The following is a 17620-nucleotide window of genomic DNA, read 5'->3' as shown; positions in this document are numbered from 1 at the left end:
AGACCCTTTGAAATGCAAAATCTTCCCGAGTCCTTCAAATGTGTTTTTATTTTCTTGGGTTCCTAAAGGCTGCTTTCAGACCCACCCATCAGCATTTCCCCCTCTCAATCAACCCACACTTAACAAAAAAAGGAACAAGAAGAAGATGAGGAAAAAGCAGGAGGAGGAGAAGGCAGCTGCAGCAAAGACGTCTCTGTTTTCTGAAAACGCTCAAGTATCTCCAGTCACTGCAAGGGGGAAAAAAAAAAAAACTTGTCCTCTGCTCCAGCCTCCCTGTATCCCTCCTCCAAGACACCCTGAAGCCAAGTTTCCTCTGGAAGATTTCCTCCCATCCTAACCAGCACAGCACTAACTGCTGCTTCTCAGGATCTCAGAGAACTTTCTTAAGACAAGAATCCAGATGCCTCCTGACCAGAAGTTCGGGAGGGTTAAGACCGGCACCACCAAAACCACAACCCGCAATTTTCGAAGCCCAAACCTTGATCCAAAACTGTGTGCACAGGAGGTTTGGATTAAACATCAAAGAAGAAGTTACCTTAAAACAAAGTTGTTTGGCAAAGAAAATTACTTCACCATAAGAAGAACCCTAGGGAATGGTAAATAGCTTTTGAATATAGACTTTTCAGTGGCAAGGTCATTAATCATGTTAATGTAAACTGCCCTAAAACAAAAATTTTCTAAGCCAGTCTCCAGGGCACATCAGCATATCTAAGCCTCTAGGTTTGTTTCCAGAGTTCACATCCCGGCACGCAATGAAACTGTTGTTAATGGGGTCAGCTATTACAGTGCAGTCCCCGACCTTGGGCCATAATAAAGGTGACTCAGTCCTGTAGAAAGAACCCTTCTAAAGTTAGGCAGGAAACAAACACAAATTAATCAGAGAAGGAGAGTCAATGATTTCAGAAAGTTTATCCATTGGGCAAGTTTAAACAGCAACTCTCCCTGGATGATCACACATTTCAGAAAAGAGTTGAGGGAGACCAGTCAACATTCCTTACGGCACCCGAGTCCCTCAGCCAGGCCCTCTTTTGTAGGGTGGAGGGCAGGACAGCAGCTGGACAAGGCGAGGAGAGTGGAGCCCAGCAGAGTTAAGCTGTGCTGAGCCCCACCAGACCCAGCCATGTGCTTCATGTTGGCAACAAACCGGTTCTTTCAAGAGAGGAAGAGTCTGACAAAAAGGACAGCTGCAGCGAGAAGCTGAGAGGCAGAAACTTCGAAAAAGCTCTGGGTTTGGGATTCCCTCCCCTCAAGTCAAAAAAAAAAAAAAATCACCTTTGGGGTTTACAGGGGCTAGTTAATCTATTAAAGTGTCTCCCTTGCTGGATCAATTAAAGAGAGCCCCTCCACATCTGGTTTCCACCTAAAACCGAAACTTGTATTATCAGCATATTACATAACAAATTATGCCTGCAGGTTTCTTTTATTACGCATCAGAGAGGTGTGTGTAGTGGTGGTAATGATGGGGGTTGTGCTGATCTGAGTATCTGCTTATTTCAGTCTTCTTTTTTTTTTTAGGGCAAGAGCAAAGTTTTCCACACAGTGTGCCATCCAAAAAAGTCACACTGACTGGGTGAAACATCAACTGAACAATCCAACAGTGTGTCCGGGGCTCAGTCCTGAGGGCCTACTGCATAGAGCAGTGGGTCAGAAGGGTGTGCTTTCTCAAAGAGCAACGCAAAGGTATACCAAATTGCTCCGAAGCGTCCTCTGCTGCCAGCTCCCAGATTCTACACAAGGCTCCCTCCTCTCCAGCCTCCTGCAGGGGAGGAGAGCTGGCTGGCCTTTCCTGAGCTTCGATCATGGGTCAGGCGCCTGCTCCCTGAACCCACTTAAAGGACACCCAGCCCACTAGGCTCCTACAGAACCAGGGAGATGGGGAGGCCGGGCAATGGTGAAGGAATCAGCAGGGGAATAAAGGCTAAAAGGAGTGGTGGGAAAGAACCTAAGAAATAACAACAGGGCTTCCGATAAAATGTCAGTTAAGTGTTGCCACCATGATTACAAGAAGGTATGTTAAAGCTCTTCTTCCTCAAAAAACTTTATGAACTTCCAAAATGCTACTACACGCAGCATACCCTAAGTTCAAAACAGAAGGGAGAAACTGACTAAAAATATCATCAATCAAAACAGTGGAATGCTCTATTTGTCCTGCCGGCCTTAGAACATTCAAGTCCATTTCTGTAGCAACTATACTGCTAGCTTTTATTTAAAACTTGTCTTCGATGTTAAAACAATTGCACAGCAATAATCACCTTCTCAGGGGAAAAGAAGTCCTTGGGCAAAATTATCTGAACTGGTCTTAAAACCGCCTTGTTCTCTGGAGGGGCATTTGGGAGAAAGAAACAGACCTGCCACAGGCCTCTCCTTCATTTTCTGGCCTGGAACAGCACCCCGGGAGGTGAATCAGCAGGCTCCTAGGTCTGTACCATGGCTGGCAGCATCCAGACCCTTGCCAAGTACAGACACAACGTCAAGGGCTACCAATCCTGAACTTAAGACCCAAACCTTCTCCCACTAACGTGGGCCTATCAACTGGGACAAGAGGCTGTTTTCTGTTTATCTAGTTGTCCATAGCTAAGGAAAAAGGGAGGAAAAGAAAACAAAAAAAAACCACACTACAGATCTGCAATTCAGTATCAAAACTGTAACTGAGACAAGTTACTGTTAAGTGGATAAATTAAAATGAAACCAAAACCTGGCGAAGTCAGGAACAGTGAGTTTCACCCAGTCTACTAACTCCATTCCTTTCCAAGTCCTCAAACCTGATGGCATATTTTAACCCAGAGTCCAGGATCTGGAGAAAGAAGGGATCCCCTTCCAGCCGGTGGGAACTGCTGGGAACACATATGCTAGTATGTCATTTGGAAGTCTGCTAATATGTTGTAAGCAGCACAAGACGCTTGCCTGGCTTCCCAGGCCAATAAACAATGCCATTCCAACTCCTGCAGCAGTCAATAGAAAACAGTCCCTTGTCTCCACCATGCAACAATTCAACAAACATTTGTTCCTGTTGAACAACCGTCAGCCTGGCTCCATCTGCACCCGCTCCGGCAAGACGAGCGTGGCGGAGGCGGCATCGGCACAAATGCCCTGCCCAGGTCCGGGGCCCGGAATGCAGCCCACCGCGGGGGCCACTTGCCCAACACCACCGAGTCCGGATGCTGTAACGAATGGAAGACTCAGAGTGTGGCCTATAGGAGGCAGAATCCCATTCATCAAATGCCGCAAAGAGCTGTTCTTTGTTCACCATCGTACGAAGTACAGTACGTGTTAATGAACCCGGGCGGTCAGATGGAGGCAGCCTGGCTTCAGGGGGCGTCCGGGGGCGAGGGACGCGAGCAAACCGGCTCTCGAGACTCGCTGGTGCTCCGCCGCCTTGTCCTGAGCCACGAGCATTGTTCCCCAAGTCTGCAGGCGGGGGTAGGGAACCGGGGGGTGCCGGAGAAGGCATTTGGGGCAATGCAAACCGAGGGCCCTCCCCGGGACTCTGGGCATCCTCCCCTTCTTCGTCCCCGCCCCACCAAGAGAAAGCCCGAGCGGCGAAGACGACTCCCACGGGCTTGGAAATCAAGGACTGGCAAAAATGTGACTCGACCAGTGTTCCCGTGCCGGACGGCCCTTCTCGCCATGTGCAAAAGCCACGCCGGCACGGCCCCCCTGCACCCCCCCAGCCCCCATTCCGCAAGTCCCCGCCGCGGCGACCCCGGGGGCTTCCCCTGCCCGGGACAGAACGCCCTCTCACCCCCTACGTGACCTCCCCGGCCGGTCCAGCCGCCGGGTAGCCCGCCGCTGCGTGCCCGCATCCCGGGGTGGCGGACGCAAACTTCCGCGAACAAAAGAGTTGTCTGCAAACGATGCGGGAACTCCGGGGTGAGCCGGGACGCCCGGGTCCCGGGGCTCGGCGCCTTCGCCGCTGCCGCAGCCAGGGCTCAAGTTGAGACGTGGAGAGGAGGACACCCCCGGGCGCAGCAGTCCCCGCGCCCGCCCCGGGAAGCGCAGACTTTTCCGCAGGGGCCGGGCTGGCTCGTTCCCCTGGCTGCGCTCTGACAAGTCTCACGCATGCACCAGCGGCGACACTCAGCGCCCCGAGAAACCACCCGACCCAACGCGAAACAAGGCGGACAAAAAGGAAATCAGCAACATAAAAATAAAAAAGGTCAAGGCCAGCACACACGCGAGCCGGGCTCCCTACAGCCGGCGGCTGGGGCGCACACGGCAGGGACCTCCGCTCGGGACCGGCCCCCCGGTCGCCAACGCCGCCGCCCGGCCCGGGGTCGCTTACTGTGCGCGGCGGGACGCTCCGAGAGCGGACCCCGCGCCGTTGCCGCCGGCGCTCGCCAAGTCGTCCAGGCTGCCCGCGGCTCGTCCGCCGCGCGCACGCTCTTCTGCCGGCGCCGAGCGCTTTGTACCGAGCGGCTCCCAGGGAGGAGGAAATCGACTTGTCACTTCCTGAACTGTTTGCAACTCGTCCCTTTAACCGGCCCCGGCCAGGCCGCCCGCGCCCGCCGCCGCCGCGGGGCAGCCCGACCGCGGCTGCGTGTCGCTGGGTCCGGCGCTCTGCGGGCGGCGTCGCGGGCCCGGGCGCTCAGCGCGGCGGCGTGCAGGAGCCGGGCAGCGTGCGGCGGCGGGCGAGTGTGCAGTGCGCGCAGCCGCCGGTGGGCGGGGAGTGGGGGGGTCGCGGCGCGCCGCCGGCGGGGCTAAAGGGCGTCCTGCGAGCCGAGCCGCGCGCCGCTCGCCGAGCTCGCGCCTGCAAGGCCCCGGAACGCGGGAAGTGGCCCCGGCCCCCAGCCGCGCCGCCGCCACCACCACTGCTGCCCGGGCCCCGAGCCAGAGACCCCGGGGCCGTCTCCCCCCGCCCCCCGCACGAGCCGGGATAAAAACCCCGGGCCGCGTGGACTTAAGACGTCCAGCTTCCGGGTTGTTGGGTTTTTGAGGTTTTAAGGAAACGATTTCAGGGCGTGCTGGGCGGTAGGGGAGGGGGGACCGTGTTAGTGTTGTCACACTTTCGGAAAATAAATCGCTACTTTCCTAATTCGGGGTGCTGATCGAAATAAAGGAAAGTGTACTTCAGAAGCCACATCCAAAATACATGCAACCGGTGAAGGAAGGATTTGTGGTTGCTAAGCAGAAGCAGAGCATGTTTAGTTCTGTAACTTAGGATGTTGACTTAAGTTCAGGAATGTAACCCTGATAGAATAAGCAGAGTATTTTCATTGTGCTGCTCACCTGGGGGAGGGGGATTGTTTTCCTTGTGAAGTGAAGCCCTAGATTTCCCATTACTCCTTCCTACTGGTGTATGTTATTTTATTAACCATGTATCCAAAAAGAGATTTTTTTAAAGAGAAGGTTTTTGAAAAGAACTCCCTATGCCTGTTTTGTGTTCTCCTTTGCCAAAAAAACAAAACACCTCATTACTTTACATGGATTGTGTCTGCGCCATCTGAATGGTTCTATTCATAAATCAGGAAACTTTTTCTGCTGCTTCTAGGAACATTTAATTGGTTTTAATCCAATGTTTCAATCCCAGTATCAAACATAAATGAACAATTAACTTCTTGAGCTTGTGTACACTTGGGAAACTATTATATTTCATGGCTATTGCTAAAATATTTCAGTTTCTCATCACACTGGACCCATTCTTTTTCAGAAAACCACGAGCTAACATCTCCTTTCACACTAACTACAGCTAACTCTAGAGATTTCTACTGTAGGATGGACAACAAACAGAAGAAGGATGTGAGTATTCATTCAAGTAGATGATGTGGGGTATGATCAATTCATCCTAAGAAAGCCAAAGTGAGCTAATATGCAGGATAGTAAGGTACTGATATCTTTATCCATAAACACTGCTTTAAAAAAAATGTATCCAGGGCCAATTCTGAAAGGAGCAAGAACCAAGTCTTCCTAGATTGAACAAAGAAAGGCATAAGGGATAATTTGAGAATGCTGCTACACTGCCCTAATGCCATCTTATCACAGCGTCACCTCAGCCTTCGAGAGCTTTAAGGATATAGTTTAATTTACTTTTTATTAGGAGGCCTAGAGTGACTCCTGCTGGTAAGCATTCAGTTTATTCCTGCAATTACTAGTTCATCGGGTCAACTTAAAAAACAAAATTCAGGGGTCCCAAACCTGGAAACAATTATTGCAACCATTATTCTTGCTCCTTTCAGGATGATTTTAGTCTCACAAAACTCCAAGGACTGTGGTTATGGCAAGGTCCTTTGCTGTACCGCCTCCTTTCTAACCTAAAGCAGCCTGTTTTTCTGGTTCTGAGGCTTTCTTAAAAGTGTAGAGAATTAAACTATCTGCTTCAAGAGTTCTGCTACTAACCAATGAATAGCTATTTCTCATATACTTAATTTGAATGTCCAAAGACTAAAAATATACATTAAGGCCTGTGCCACTAACCTTCCACACTATAGGCCTTCCCACATCATGTAATAAAGTCCTATAGATATAACACACACCACTTTTTAGGGCTATACTACATAGTTCTTTATTATAAAAAATCCTACCCAAATGTTTGTATATTAGAGTTGCTCAATTCAAAAGAGTAAATACAAACTCAGTCAAACTCTGGACTTAAAACTATGTAAACTGCAGTCGGAGGAAGGGTGGGGGGCTAAGCTGTCTACCTTTGTTCAGTCCTCAAAGGTCAAAACCAAATCAAAACCAGATTTAGAGCACAACCAGACACCAATATGCAAATTCATAGGCCAATTTAGGAATAAATCCATAAATAATCCAAAAATGATCACCTGTAACTTTTCCATTATCATCAACCAACACTAACCTGGTTAAGCCATAGAACAGCCTAGGGATTACATACAATCTCACTCCAAGACCAATATATGGATCCTAGGGAGAAAGCACGGCAATACTGGCTCTTCTGGCTCCCGGCTCCCCGCAAAGCAGAACTACCAAAAGAAGGAATGCCTGTCTGTATGGTATGTGTGATATGTCCACTCAACACTGCCTGGGAGATACAAGCTGAGTAGCATTCTATGCTAGACGGTTCCCCCATTCCAAGTTTAAAGCTCTTAAGCAACAGGAGGCAATACGAGTGTATTTTATTAAGAAAGGGTGTAACCAACTATAACTTGTATCAGCAAGCTAATAAAAGTATTCACCTAAGCACATTTGTGCAGAGGAGGGTAAAGATTGGGTTTTGACATGCACTAAGAAATGTCCTTGGTAGTTAGTGGGTGTTTTATTTTTGTGCCTTCAGAACCAGATAAATATGATGTTCAAACACCAAGGAGCTGAGCTTTGAAGTCTGAGCAAGTACCAGTCAGTATTGCTCAGTTTCTCCCATCAAATTTATCTGTACCTATGATTGTAAAAAGAGCTCACCACTAGAAAATGATAAACTGGTTTGTCTCTGAGAATAACATTCTTTTTAGACTAACAACGTGAGTGAAACAGACACCGAACGTGTTATACATTGGACCCAACAGCAGTATGCAGATGCATGTGCATTAACCCCTTTATTCAGCTTCCAAAAGCCACTGCCTCTTTGTCACAACTGCTGTATTAAAAGCCAGTCATTCACATTTCACACTGTCCTTTCTACATATGAAAAGATCTTTTTTAAAGGAGAACCTTTTAAAATTGCTTATAATAGATGATGGGAAGATAGACATCACGAAGTTCACCTGAAACATTTTCAAAGGGATTGGCTACTGAAAACAAGTTAGCGAAATACACTTCTTTTAAAACTATGTAAACTTTTTGGTTATTGATGAAAGCCAAAAATCTGAACCTACTATGGGGGCAATTTTCTTATGCAGCTTATTCAGAAAAATAAGTTCTATAATTGTTCCCACACCTATGATCCAGCTACAACTAACAGCCCTACCTACATAAGCATGTTATGACACACTAGTCCTTCTGTTCTTTCCTTTCTATTCTTTTTGTCTTTTGTTCTGAAACCTTTCCACTAATGAAAATGAGTTACAGCCCAGGCTGGAATCTCATATAGATATAGATATATAGATATAGATCTATAAATCTATCTCCTATATCTATATATACACACCTTTTTAAAGAGGTACTTTGGTTCTTGAAGACAGTTATTTTTTGATTCAAGAGATAAATAAAATGAATTTATTTTCATTGAAAAATAAGCACAGCAGTGAATTTAATGATACCAATCTAACTCCTTTGATACAAAATGAGAGTTGAAAGCAGCTTGAAGGGGAATGCCTATTGAAATCAGCGCATGTGAATCTGCACAGCTTTGTAACCGAACGTCTAGCACCATTGAGGTAAGAAGCATGCCAGCTGGGACGGCATTGTGCACCACAAAGTGTGGGTTGTAAGCCTAAGTCCTGAGCACAAACCCTGGTTTCCAAGTTGGCAGGTGCTGAAAACACAGCAAATGTCACGCTTGCAACTCACTGGATGGAAGAGCTCTGAGTAAAGTAAGCTAAAAAGAACAGAGCAACAGTTAAAACTTATTTCAATTTGATATTATTTTTTCTTTGCAAAGTTAATAGTAGCTATTAGTATTATGTGCTAAAAGAAAACTCAAGCATGAAAAAAGAGACACTGAAAAGTTTATGCATGGGAAATAAGCAAAAATAAATATAACAAAGTAAATCTATATTCAAAGTTACTGACATATGTAAAACTTCCCAAACCTATTTTTACTATTTTAATACTAAGATTCAAAAGCGGAATCAATTCCTGGCCTTTCCCTGATCTATTTATGATCTTAGCTGATCTAACTAGTATCTAACTAGTATCACTATAGCATGGTTAGTCACCTATAATCTAGTTTGCCTCAGTTACTCCACCAAAAACACAGCTAAAAACAAGTTACAGCATTTTCATACTGCTATACATTGAATTTAATATAGAAAATATTTCAACAGCACACTCAGACTAAATGTTTATGTTATCATCTTCAAATGATTTTTTTTCTCATATATTCTTTTTTTTTTTTGGCTGCGTTGGGTCTTTGTTGCTGCGTGCAGGCTTTCTCTAGTTGCGGCGAGCGGGAGCTACTCTTCATTGCAGTGCATAGGCTTCTTATCGTGGTGGCTTCTCTTGTTGCGGAGCACGGGCTCTAGGCGCGTGGGCTTCAGTAGTTGTGGCACGTGGGCTCAGTAGTTGTGGCTCGCGGGCTCTAGAACACAGGCTCAGTAGTTGTGGCGCCCGGGCTTAGTTGCTCCGCAGTATGTGGGATCTTCCCGGACCAGGGATCAAACCCGTGTCCCCTGCACTGGCAGGCGGATTCTTAACCACTGCGCCACCAGGGAAGTCCCTTCTCATATATTCTTTAGTGGAATTCAGATTTAGTATTTGAGATATTAACCCCAAAATTTAACTTAATTTTTCTATCAACTACCTGCCATATAAGTCACTGCCTCAAGAAAAATCTATTTTTAACTCATCCCTAGTGATACGCTCAAAGCTACCGCTATCCTGCCTATTACCCAGAAAAATGAAAATGAGTGAATTTCATTTTCAGTAGGTAAGAGGAAACTGAAAGATACAGCTTGTGATTTCATAGAGTTTAAATACCCAATCTGAAGACTGAATCCTTTGGATTTAAAATATCAAGAAAAAAAATTAGTCCCTGGCTCCAATGGTAGAATATCCCTGGGAGCAGTATGAAAAGCACATTTGCCCCACATACTACATTAGCCTGTGAATTTCTTCACTCTTCTCGTCACTTTGTCAATCTTCTATATTAACCGAAAGCAAGGATATTTTGTTTTATCATACCCATTACTGTTTTTAAGAAGGACCAGCCTTGCCTATTTTGTCCTAGCATAACCTGCAGCTGACCTGAAACAGAAAAGAATTGATATGAATGAGAAGCTGGCATGCTATTTTAAATATCACTTTACATCTTTTAATTTTCACCTAGAAACAAAACAAGAAACACCTTGATCAAAACCAAGTTATTCAGGGACTTTCCTGGTGGTCCAGTGGTTAAGAATCCGCCTTCCAATGCAGGGGACGTGGGTTCGAATCCTGGTCGGGGAACTAAGACCCCATATGCCATGGGGCTGCGGGGCAACTAAGCCTGTGCGCTGCAAGTAGACAGCCCGTGCACTGCAACTCCTGAGCCCGCACGCTCTGGAGCCCACACGCCACAACTACAGAGAAGCCCGCACACCAAAACGAAAGATCCCGCTTGCCTCAGTGAAGATCCCATGTGCTGCAACTAAGACCTGACACACCCAAATAAATAAATTTTTTAAAAAAACAAGTTATTCACCCCTTGTAATGTTAAACTAGCTAATTAAAGGTAGCGAAGCTTTGGGCTTCCCTGGTGGCGCAGTGGTTAAGAATCCACCTGCCAATGCAGGGGACACGGGTTTGATCCCTGGTCTGCGAAGATCGCACATGCCGCGAAGAAACCAAGCCTCTGCGCCACAACTACTGAGCCTGAGCTCTAGAGCCCATGAGCCACAACTACTGAGCTCACATGCCACAACTACTGAAGCCTGCGCGCCTAGAGCCCGTGCTCTGCAACGAGAGAAGCCACTGCAATGAGGAGCCTGCGCACCGCAATGAAGAGTAGCCCCCACTCACTGCAACTAGAGAAAGCCTGTGCACAGCAACAAAGACCCAATGCAGCCAAAAATAAATAAATAAATTTATTAAAAATATAATAATAAAGTAGCGAAGCTTTGATTATGTTCTATCCTTATGACGTACATCATATCGTATTGACCTCATCTCTGTAGAACTTTTTTTAAATGGTTCAAAGATTTAAACTCTTTGAGGTTAACTAGAGAAAATGACACTGCTCTGGCCAGCATTTCTATAGTAATAGTAAGCACTCTAAGCATTGAGATATTCATTTAACCACCAATAAAAAGGTTAAATAAATAAACAAATCTGAAAACCAAGTGTCTTCTACACTAGCATAAACAACTGATTCACTGTACTTTACATACTATACTGTCAGTTCCAACATAAACCAAGGTCAAATCAGATAAACTACTTAAAGTATTGCCCAACATCAAACTTTAAAATGCCACTGTGAATGGTACTGTTAACTCAACTTACAGCAAGGAAAACAAACGTGACTCACTGATCAAAGAAATCAAATCTAGATGATGCAAGGTGGAAATCAATGATAAAATCTTAGCCCGCAGCTTCCTAAATGCATAGTAAAAAACCCAAACCCAACTCAACAACTCAGTGAACCTGAGGCATGGTCATTTGGGGGATCTGTTCTCAGGTCCCTTGTTAGTTGTCACTGGAAACAATGCCTTGGTGTTCAGACCTAAGAAGGAAGGTGCACCCTATCCTTGACCATTTGTTTTCAATTCAAATGCATCCACATTAACATTTTCCCCATCATACCTACATTTATTACTAAATAACTACCTCTAAAACAGATAATGATCTTAAACCTGAAGGGTATTCTTAGAGTCTGCTGAAACACATCATAAAGGACATTTCGTGAAAATCCAGAATTAGGATATCTAGCCTTCATTCCTTAACTAAATAAAAAGGTGCTTTCAGCATCAGCCCTATCTAGAGACTAAAGAAACAGCAGCTATACAGTATGATTTCTTAAGACATTCTGAAAGGCCCACCTATTCCAAACCTTCCCTCTTACTTATCTACCACTCATTCGCCTCTCTTCACTCATCTAATCACTCCTGAAATACAAATGCCTTACAATGGGACTGAATACATTAACTCAGTGGCACTGAGGGTTAAAATCCTGAACAATTCAATATATTGGCTCTGACGGGAAGGTTTCCTTGGAGAAAAGAATATTTATTTGGCACTGGTGTGCGCTAAGAATTATGCTAAGATGATTTACATTTATTTTTCTCATTTAATATTCACAACCCTATTCTGTAGAGTCTACACAACTGCTTCTCTCTCCACTATATCAAACTGCTTCAAAGAAATGTACTAAAGGGAAACCAACTTGAAATAAGTATCTACTATACATTAGGCACTTTGCCAGCGCATTTAAAATATTGATACTTCATTTTCATTGAGGGGGTAAGCAATTTTAGGACAGACTGACAGTAGCCCAAAGAGGTAGAAGGCATAAGAAGGAAAGACCCATGTACTACACTCTGTATAGCATGAGAAGGTAGAAATCTCAAAGCCATGGGCCTTTCAAGTGGTAAATAAGGTCATCTGTGAGTGCGTAGTGGTAGTGTGTGTGTCTGGGGTAGGGAAGAATCAAATTAGGGAGATTCTTCAGGTTATCATAATTTTATATAAAATTAAGGTAGGACTAAAAAATTAGATGTAAATTTCTGAGTTTCTCAGATAAAACAACTCTGTGGTCAAATGGATACAAACTGAATTATCAAACATATATCAGAGGCAATCAATACTCAAACCTAAAGTTTACCAATGAATGCACAAAGACATTTTTAGACTGAAAAACAGTCATGTGATTGCTTCAAATGTTTTATTATGTGTACACATATTTTTTCATATACATGAATAGATAGTTTGGTTTAAAAGAATCAGAAAGTGACCTAACAATTGATATTTAACTAATGGAGTATTTAAACGCCCCATGTATAGTGGAAATCTATTTTGTGAGCCTTCTCTAAACCTCAGATCAATTTCAGCTGTTATTATGGACTGAATGTGCCCCCTAGAAATTTATATTGAAGCCCTAGCACCCAAAGAAATAGTATTTAGAGATAGGGCCTTTGGGAAGTAATTAGGGTTAGATGAAGTCATGAGGGTGGGGTCCTCATGATGGGATTAGTGCCCTAATTAGAGACACGAGGGAGTTTGCTCACTCTCTCCCCACAAGCACGCACAAAGAGAACATGTGAACATATAGGGAGATGGCATCCATCTGCCTACAAGCCAAGAGAAGAGACCTCAGAATGAAACCTACCTCATCAGCACCTTGAACTTGGAATTCCCAGTCTTCAGACAATGAAAAATAAATTTCTGTTTGAGCCACCGAGCCAATGGCAGCCCAAGCTGACTAACACGGGGGTAGAAAAGAACTTTAAATATCACCTACTGAACACCCTTGTTTCACAGAGAGAAAAACTGAAGCCCAGAAAAGGAAAGTGACTTGCCTAGGTTCCAATCATTTTTTTCTCCAAAAGTTAATATTTAAAAAAAATCACTTCTCTCTGATATTTATTCTATTAACATTTTAAAGATAAATTATCTGGTACTATAAAATGAACCAAAATAAATTTCAAGTTCAGAAAATAATCTGATACTGCACTTGTTGCAAATTATGTCATTATTCAACTGGACTTAACAAAATGATCTCTCAATTCTGGCTATGTAATGTCTTTATCATATAAAGATTCCACGAGGAAATCTTAGTTCACTAAAATGAACAAACTTTTGGAAAGGTGAGGCTTATTTCATAGTGAGGTTCAGTATATGGAATATATTATGGAAGTATATTCCAGAGGGAATAAACAGCTCTGACTTGCTTATGACTGATTCTCAAAAATCAACAAATATTATTCTCATTCAAGACATAGCATAAAAGCAGTTTCACTGAATCACAAAGGTTCTATTTATAAACCACACAACATGTAGTTTTCACTCACAATTTCAGGCCTTTCTTCCAAAACTTGCAAACAGCTCTTTAATTCAGCCCAGTATGTTTTATTAAATACCATATTATGATTTTCCCCATTCAGACTCCAACTAGACTTCTTGTTAAGGACATGGAAGGAAAACCTAATTAGTGCTGCTCCAGTGCATCTAAATTTATTTCACCACGAAAATCAACAGAGTAGGGGCTAGATGCTGTCACAGAAAGGCAGACGGATATGGAATGTAAACTGCTCTTTCCTCTACTCTTCCCCTCTCCCACCCCACCCCTCCAAGTTCCATGGCTGGAAATCATCCTAACATTTTTTTAGCCAGGATGTACTAAAATTAGATGGGAACAAAGGACTGACATTTTCATATTAGAGGAGGGGTTAGGAGAAAAATGCGAACTGGCAGCACCCACTCTCTTCTGCATTTAGCCTCTTCATCCTGACTACTCCCTCATCTTTGAAGCAGCAAGGAAGGCAATAGCAAGGGAACTACAACTATTCCAATAGCACTTCTATTCTGCTGTGATCACATAATGATAAACTGCTTCATCTGTAACTATGTTAATGAAGAGTGATAAGTACACTTCATGGTCCCCTTATTCAGAGTATTTCATTATTTCTTTCTAAGCTCCTCAGATAAAATCCAGAACATGCTAATTGCTGGCTCATGTGTAAATTTTTAGGTATTTGGGAAAACAAGTATGTTAGATTCGCTTTTCTTATAAAGCTTCTGGATAGCATGCACAATAGAGCTCACTCACTAACACACCATTTCCTGATGCAGTAATAACAATACACATTTAAAAATATAATATAGAAGAATTTATCATTTCTTCATGAAGGGTCACTTAAAAATGAAAAAAGTAGATTTGTTTTTTTATATCTTCCTCCAATAAACTAGGCCAGTAATTTGCAAATACTTTAAGGCACAATTATCTCTTGGTTGTAAGTCTTTCTTACAATGGTATCAGCATGACAAAAGTGCATTCTGCCAGCCTCTACATCCCAGTTTTTGAAGTTCTGCTCCATAAAAGCAGGATACTGATACATTCATGTCTTGAGAATTATTCCTATCTTTTTAATTTGGTTTCCCTGGGCCTAAACCACAGGTCCGTACAGTGACAGCTCAAAATGCTGAGCTGTTAGAGAAGCCCTTTTAATGATTAGTCTAATGCACTGTGTTGTAAAGATTTTTAAAACTCAGTAAGTACCGACTCAAGCTCTCTTTTTTCTTCTGGTTACTGGAGCCCATCTTGACATCTAAGCTGGAAATGAATGATCTTTCAACAACACTCCAGGGATTTTGCTAAGGTCATATTCAATCATTCATTAGGCTTCTTACCCCTTGCTTTTCAGGGTTCCATTGTAGAGCTGGTTTTATTCAGCATTTATGTAGCCCGTGGGCTTGGGTATTTGTCTGCTTAATGTTGAGTTTCATTTCTATGCCACTAACATAGGAATCCATCAATTGACCAAAGAATTTCAAACTATTCTTTTACTTTTCTAACAAATTGCATGGTATGTATGAAGAATAAATTAGCATTAATTTTCTTACATTAACTGTTAATAAAACATGCTCATGTGCTCCCCCTTCTTTAAGGACATCACTGTTTTCTGCCTAGCTAAGAGAAATGACAGGGTTTCCTAATTTTTTTCCCACTATGCAATTGTCCTTCAACCTACCACGCTCCTCATCTCCCACAGTCAAACTCTAGGTCATAGGCAGCCTCCTTCCAGTGAAGTGTACTAGACAAGACTCCTTTCAGACCCCATCAACACCCGCCCCCCTGACACACACAAACACAATGAACTAAAGAGGTTACTACAGCGAACACAAGACATTTGGTCTCTTGCTCTCAAAGCAGAAGGCTGTCTCTGGAGCACATACATTCTAGCTCACAGTGTAAAAAATAGGAAATCAAACCCAGGTCTCCCCACAGTGGCAGAATGCTGATCTGGAAAGCAACTAATTTTTCACATTTACATATATTTTCATTATAGGCTGCCAGACGCACACACACACACACACACAAATATATAAAATAAAATTATTTAAGACAACATAAATCAAAGTCTATTCACATAGGCAGGGATACTCTATTTCTTTGCATATCAATTTAAGAAAAATTATTTCAAAGCCATATAAAACTTAATAACTCATATAGGTACTTTAAGGTTTCTATTATACTCTGGATGAATGTGAATGAAGGTCAACATATAGTAATGCATTACAGTATCATGGAAATTTAAAAATAAATAATAAGTGAGTTGAAACACATTATTCATACCAAAAATAAAAATCTTTCATATATGTTTACCTCCCTTCCTCCCCCAAAATAGCCAGAAAATTGCACACATAATCACAGATGAAGAAAGGCAAACTCGTTGCTACTACAAAGGGAAAAAAATCATTCAAGGACAGTTTGTACTTATTGTAAAATGGCTTTAGTCAAGCTGCCAAGAGTAGTGTCAGGTTTGATTCTCAAATACATAAATGCCAGTCCCAAAAAGCAACTCGAACTTGTGCACCTGGCTTGAAACAAAATGTTCCGAAAACTTTCTATTTGTTAATTGGTGTAACGCACCCATTCAGGCCTCCAATCCCTTTGGACTTGCACACACACTTCCTATACACACAGAAGTGGCCTGTTATGCAGCAATAACATCATCATGAAAAGCAACAATTCTGTGCAGGCTCCACAGAGAAGTCTCGTTTGCATTTCAAACAAGTTTCCTCAAAATAAGGGTGTCTTTTGATGTAATAAAATTACAATTCCAACTTCTTATCCAAATAAAACAGCATTCACTACATAACTTACTGCTCCCTTTTATAATTGCATAATTTCTTTCACAGTTACCCACATATTCATATGACCTAACAAAACTAAGTTTAATAATAATGTATTTATGACTTGTTTCAGTAACTTGGGGACATTAACTGGCCTGGGTTTTAAAGTGTGATATTACTTGAAAATACTAATAATTTATTGTTAGCATTTTTGGACCTTCCATTTGTCCTGATTTCAATCTCTGAGAGGCTGATTTCTAGCAGGATTAAACTGATAAGAAGAGATGACAACTCCCTGTTCCTAACCGTATCAACAGCTCCATGATTCCCCCCCAAACGTCCTACATTTTTGCAAGTGGAACACACATACCCCCCACAATAGTGACTCACGGAGCTTTTCAACAAAGGCCCCCTCCAAGCTCTCAGTGAATCCAACCCAATGTCTCAATCTGGTTGCACAGAAGGCCTATTTTGTTCCATCGATGCTTTAAAATAGCATATACGTAACAACTCAGAATTCTAAAAAAGTACTTATATACTATTACATATTTAAAATCAAGAAATATTAATGTGAAAAACAACAAAGACAAAATCTCAATAAATTATAAAACACTGATTCTATGGTTTAAGATCCCATGTCTAGTTTATAAAATCAACACAATTTTACACGTTTAAATCACAGATATTTTAAAGTCATTTCTCACTTTTTACATGTTAAAAATTAAAGCTTTTCCAAAAATGTTATTTGTGTTGAAAGTTTATGTAAATGTCTTCAGTTATCTTGTGCAAGGCAGACAGTAATCTTAATGGTTGATTAATGTTGATCTAAATCAAACCACCCTTCTCCTCCCCCTGTCCCCCCACCCCTCCCCGTAACAAAAATGAAAAGAAAAGGTTGTAATGCTAGACTTGCTCAGTACTACGATAACATTTGCCAAACAAACAAAAATTCTGTTTGTTTTGTAAGCCAACAAGCCCCCAAAGCTGAAAATCATAAAAATTATTATCACTTTTTTAAAACTCATATTGTGACTCCAATATTAAACTATTAGCCCAAATACAAAATGGCACTAAGGATTAATAAAACTTATCTCTTCAAAAACGTTCATAAATAAACTGTTCCTCTTGCTTATTAGCCCCTAACTAGAACACCTTTGTCCCTGTATCCCTGAGGGTGTATATATATAAAACTTACACCACCTCTCACAGAGGAATGACACAGTTCAGTTCTTGATGACGTAAGTCTTTTAAGACAAGTAGGGAAATGGTGAAAAGTAATGAAGGATGACTCACTATTCTC

At 42.6% G+C, this 17620-nt stretch overlaps 1 protein-coding gene across 6 annotated transcripts in view; it reads right to left on the bottom strand.

Moving 5' to 3' along the window:
- Window positions 1-17620, bottom strand: part of LOC132439542 (EEF1A lysine methyltransferase 2) — a 183921-nt gene that overhangs the window by 141757 nt on the left and 24544 nt on the right. For 3 of the 6 annotated variants that reach the window (XM_069541497.1, XM_069541496.1, XM_069541498.1), the window contains exon 1: window positions 4283-4598. The exons of 1 other annotated variant lie outside the window; for it this stretch is intronic. Coding sequence is in view for 2 of the 5 variants with exons in the window: in XM_060033878.1 (XP_059889861.1) it covers window positions 8257-8431 (175 nt within the window). In the remaining 3 variants the exon portion in view is untranslated. Of the gene's footprint in view, window positions 1-4282; window positions 4599-8255; window positions 8432-17620 lie in introns of those variants that run through there. 2 more of the 6 variants (XM_060033878.1, XM_060033876.1) reach the window with 1 other exon arrangement.

Source organism: Delphinus delphis, chromosome 16 (genome assembly GCF_949987515.2).
Source record: "Delphinus delphis chromosome 16, mDelDel1.2, whole genome shotgun sequence".
NCBI lineage: Eukaryota > Metazoa > Chordata > Mammalia > Artiodactyla > Delphinidae > Delphinus > Delphinus delphis.
This window is presented reverse-complemented; position numbering and strand designations above follow the sequence as displayed.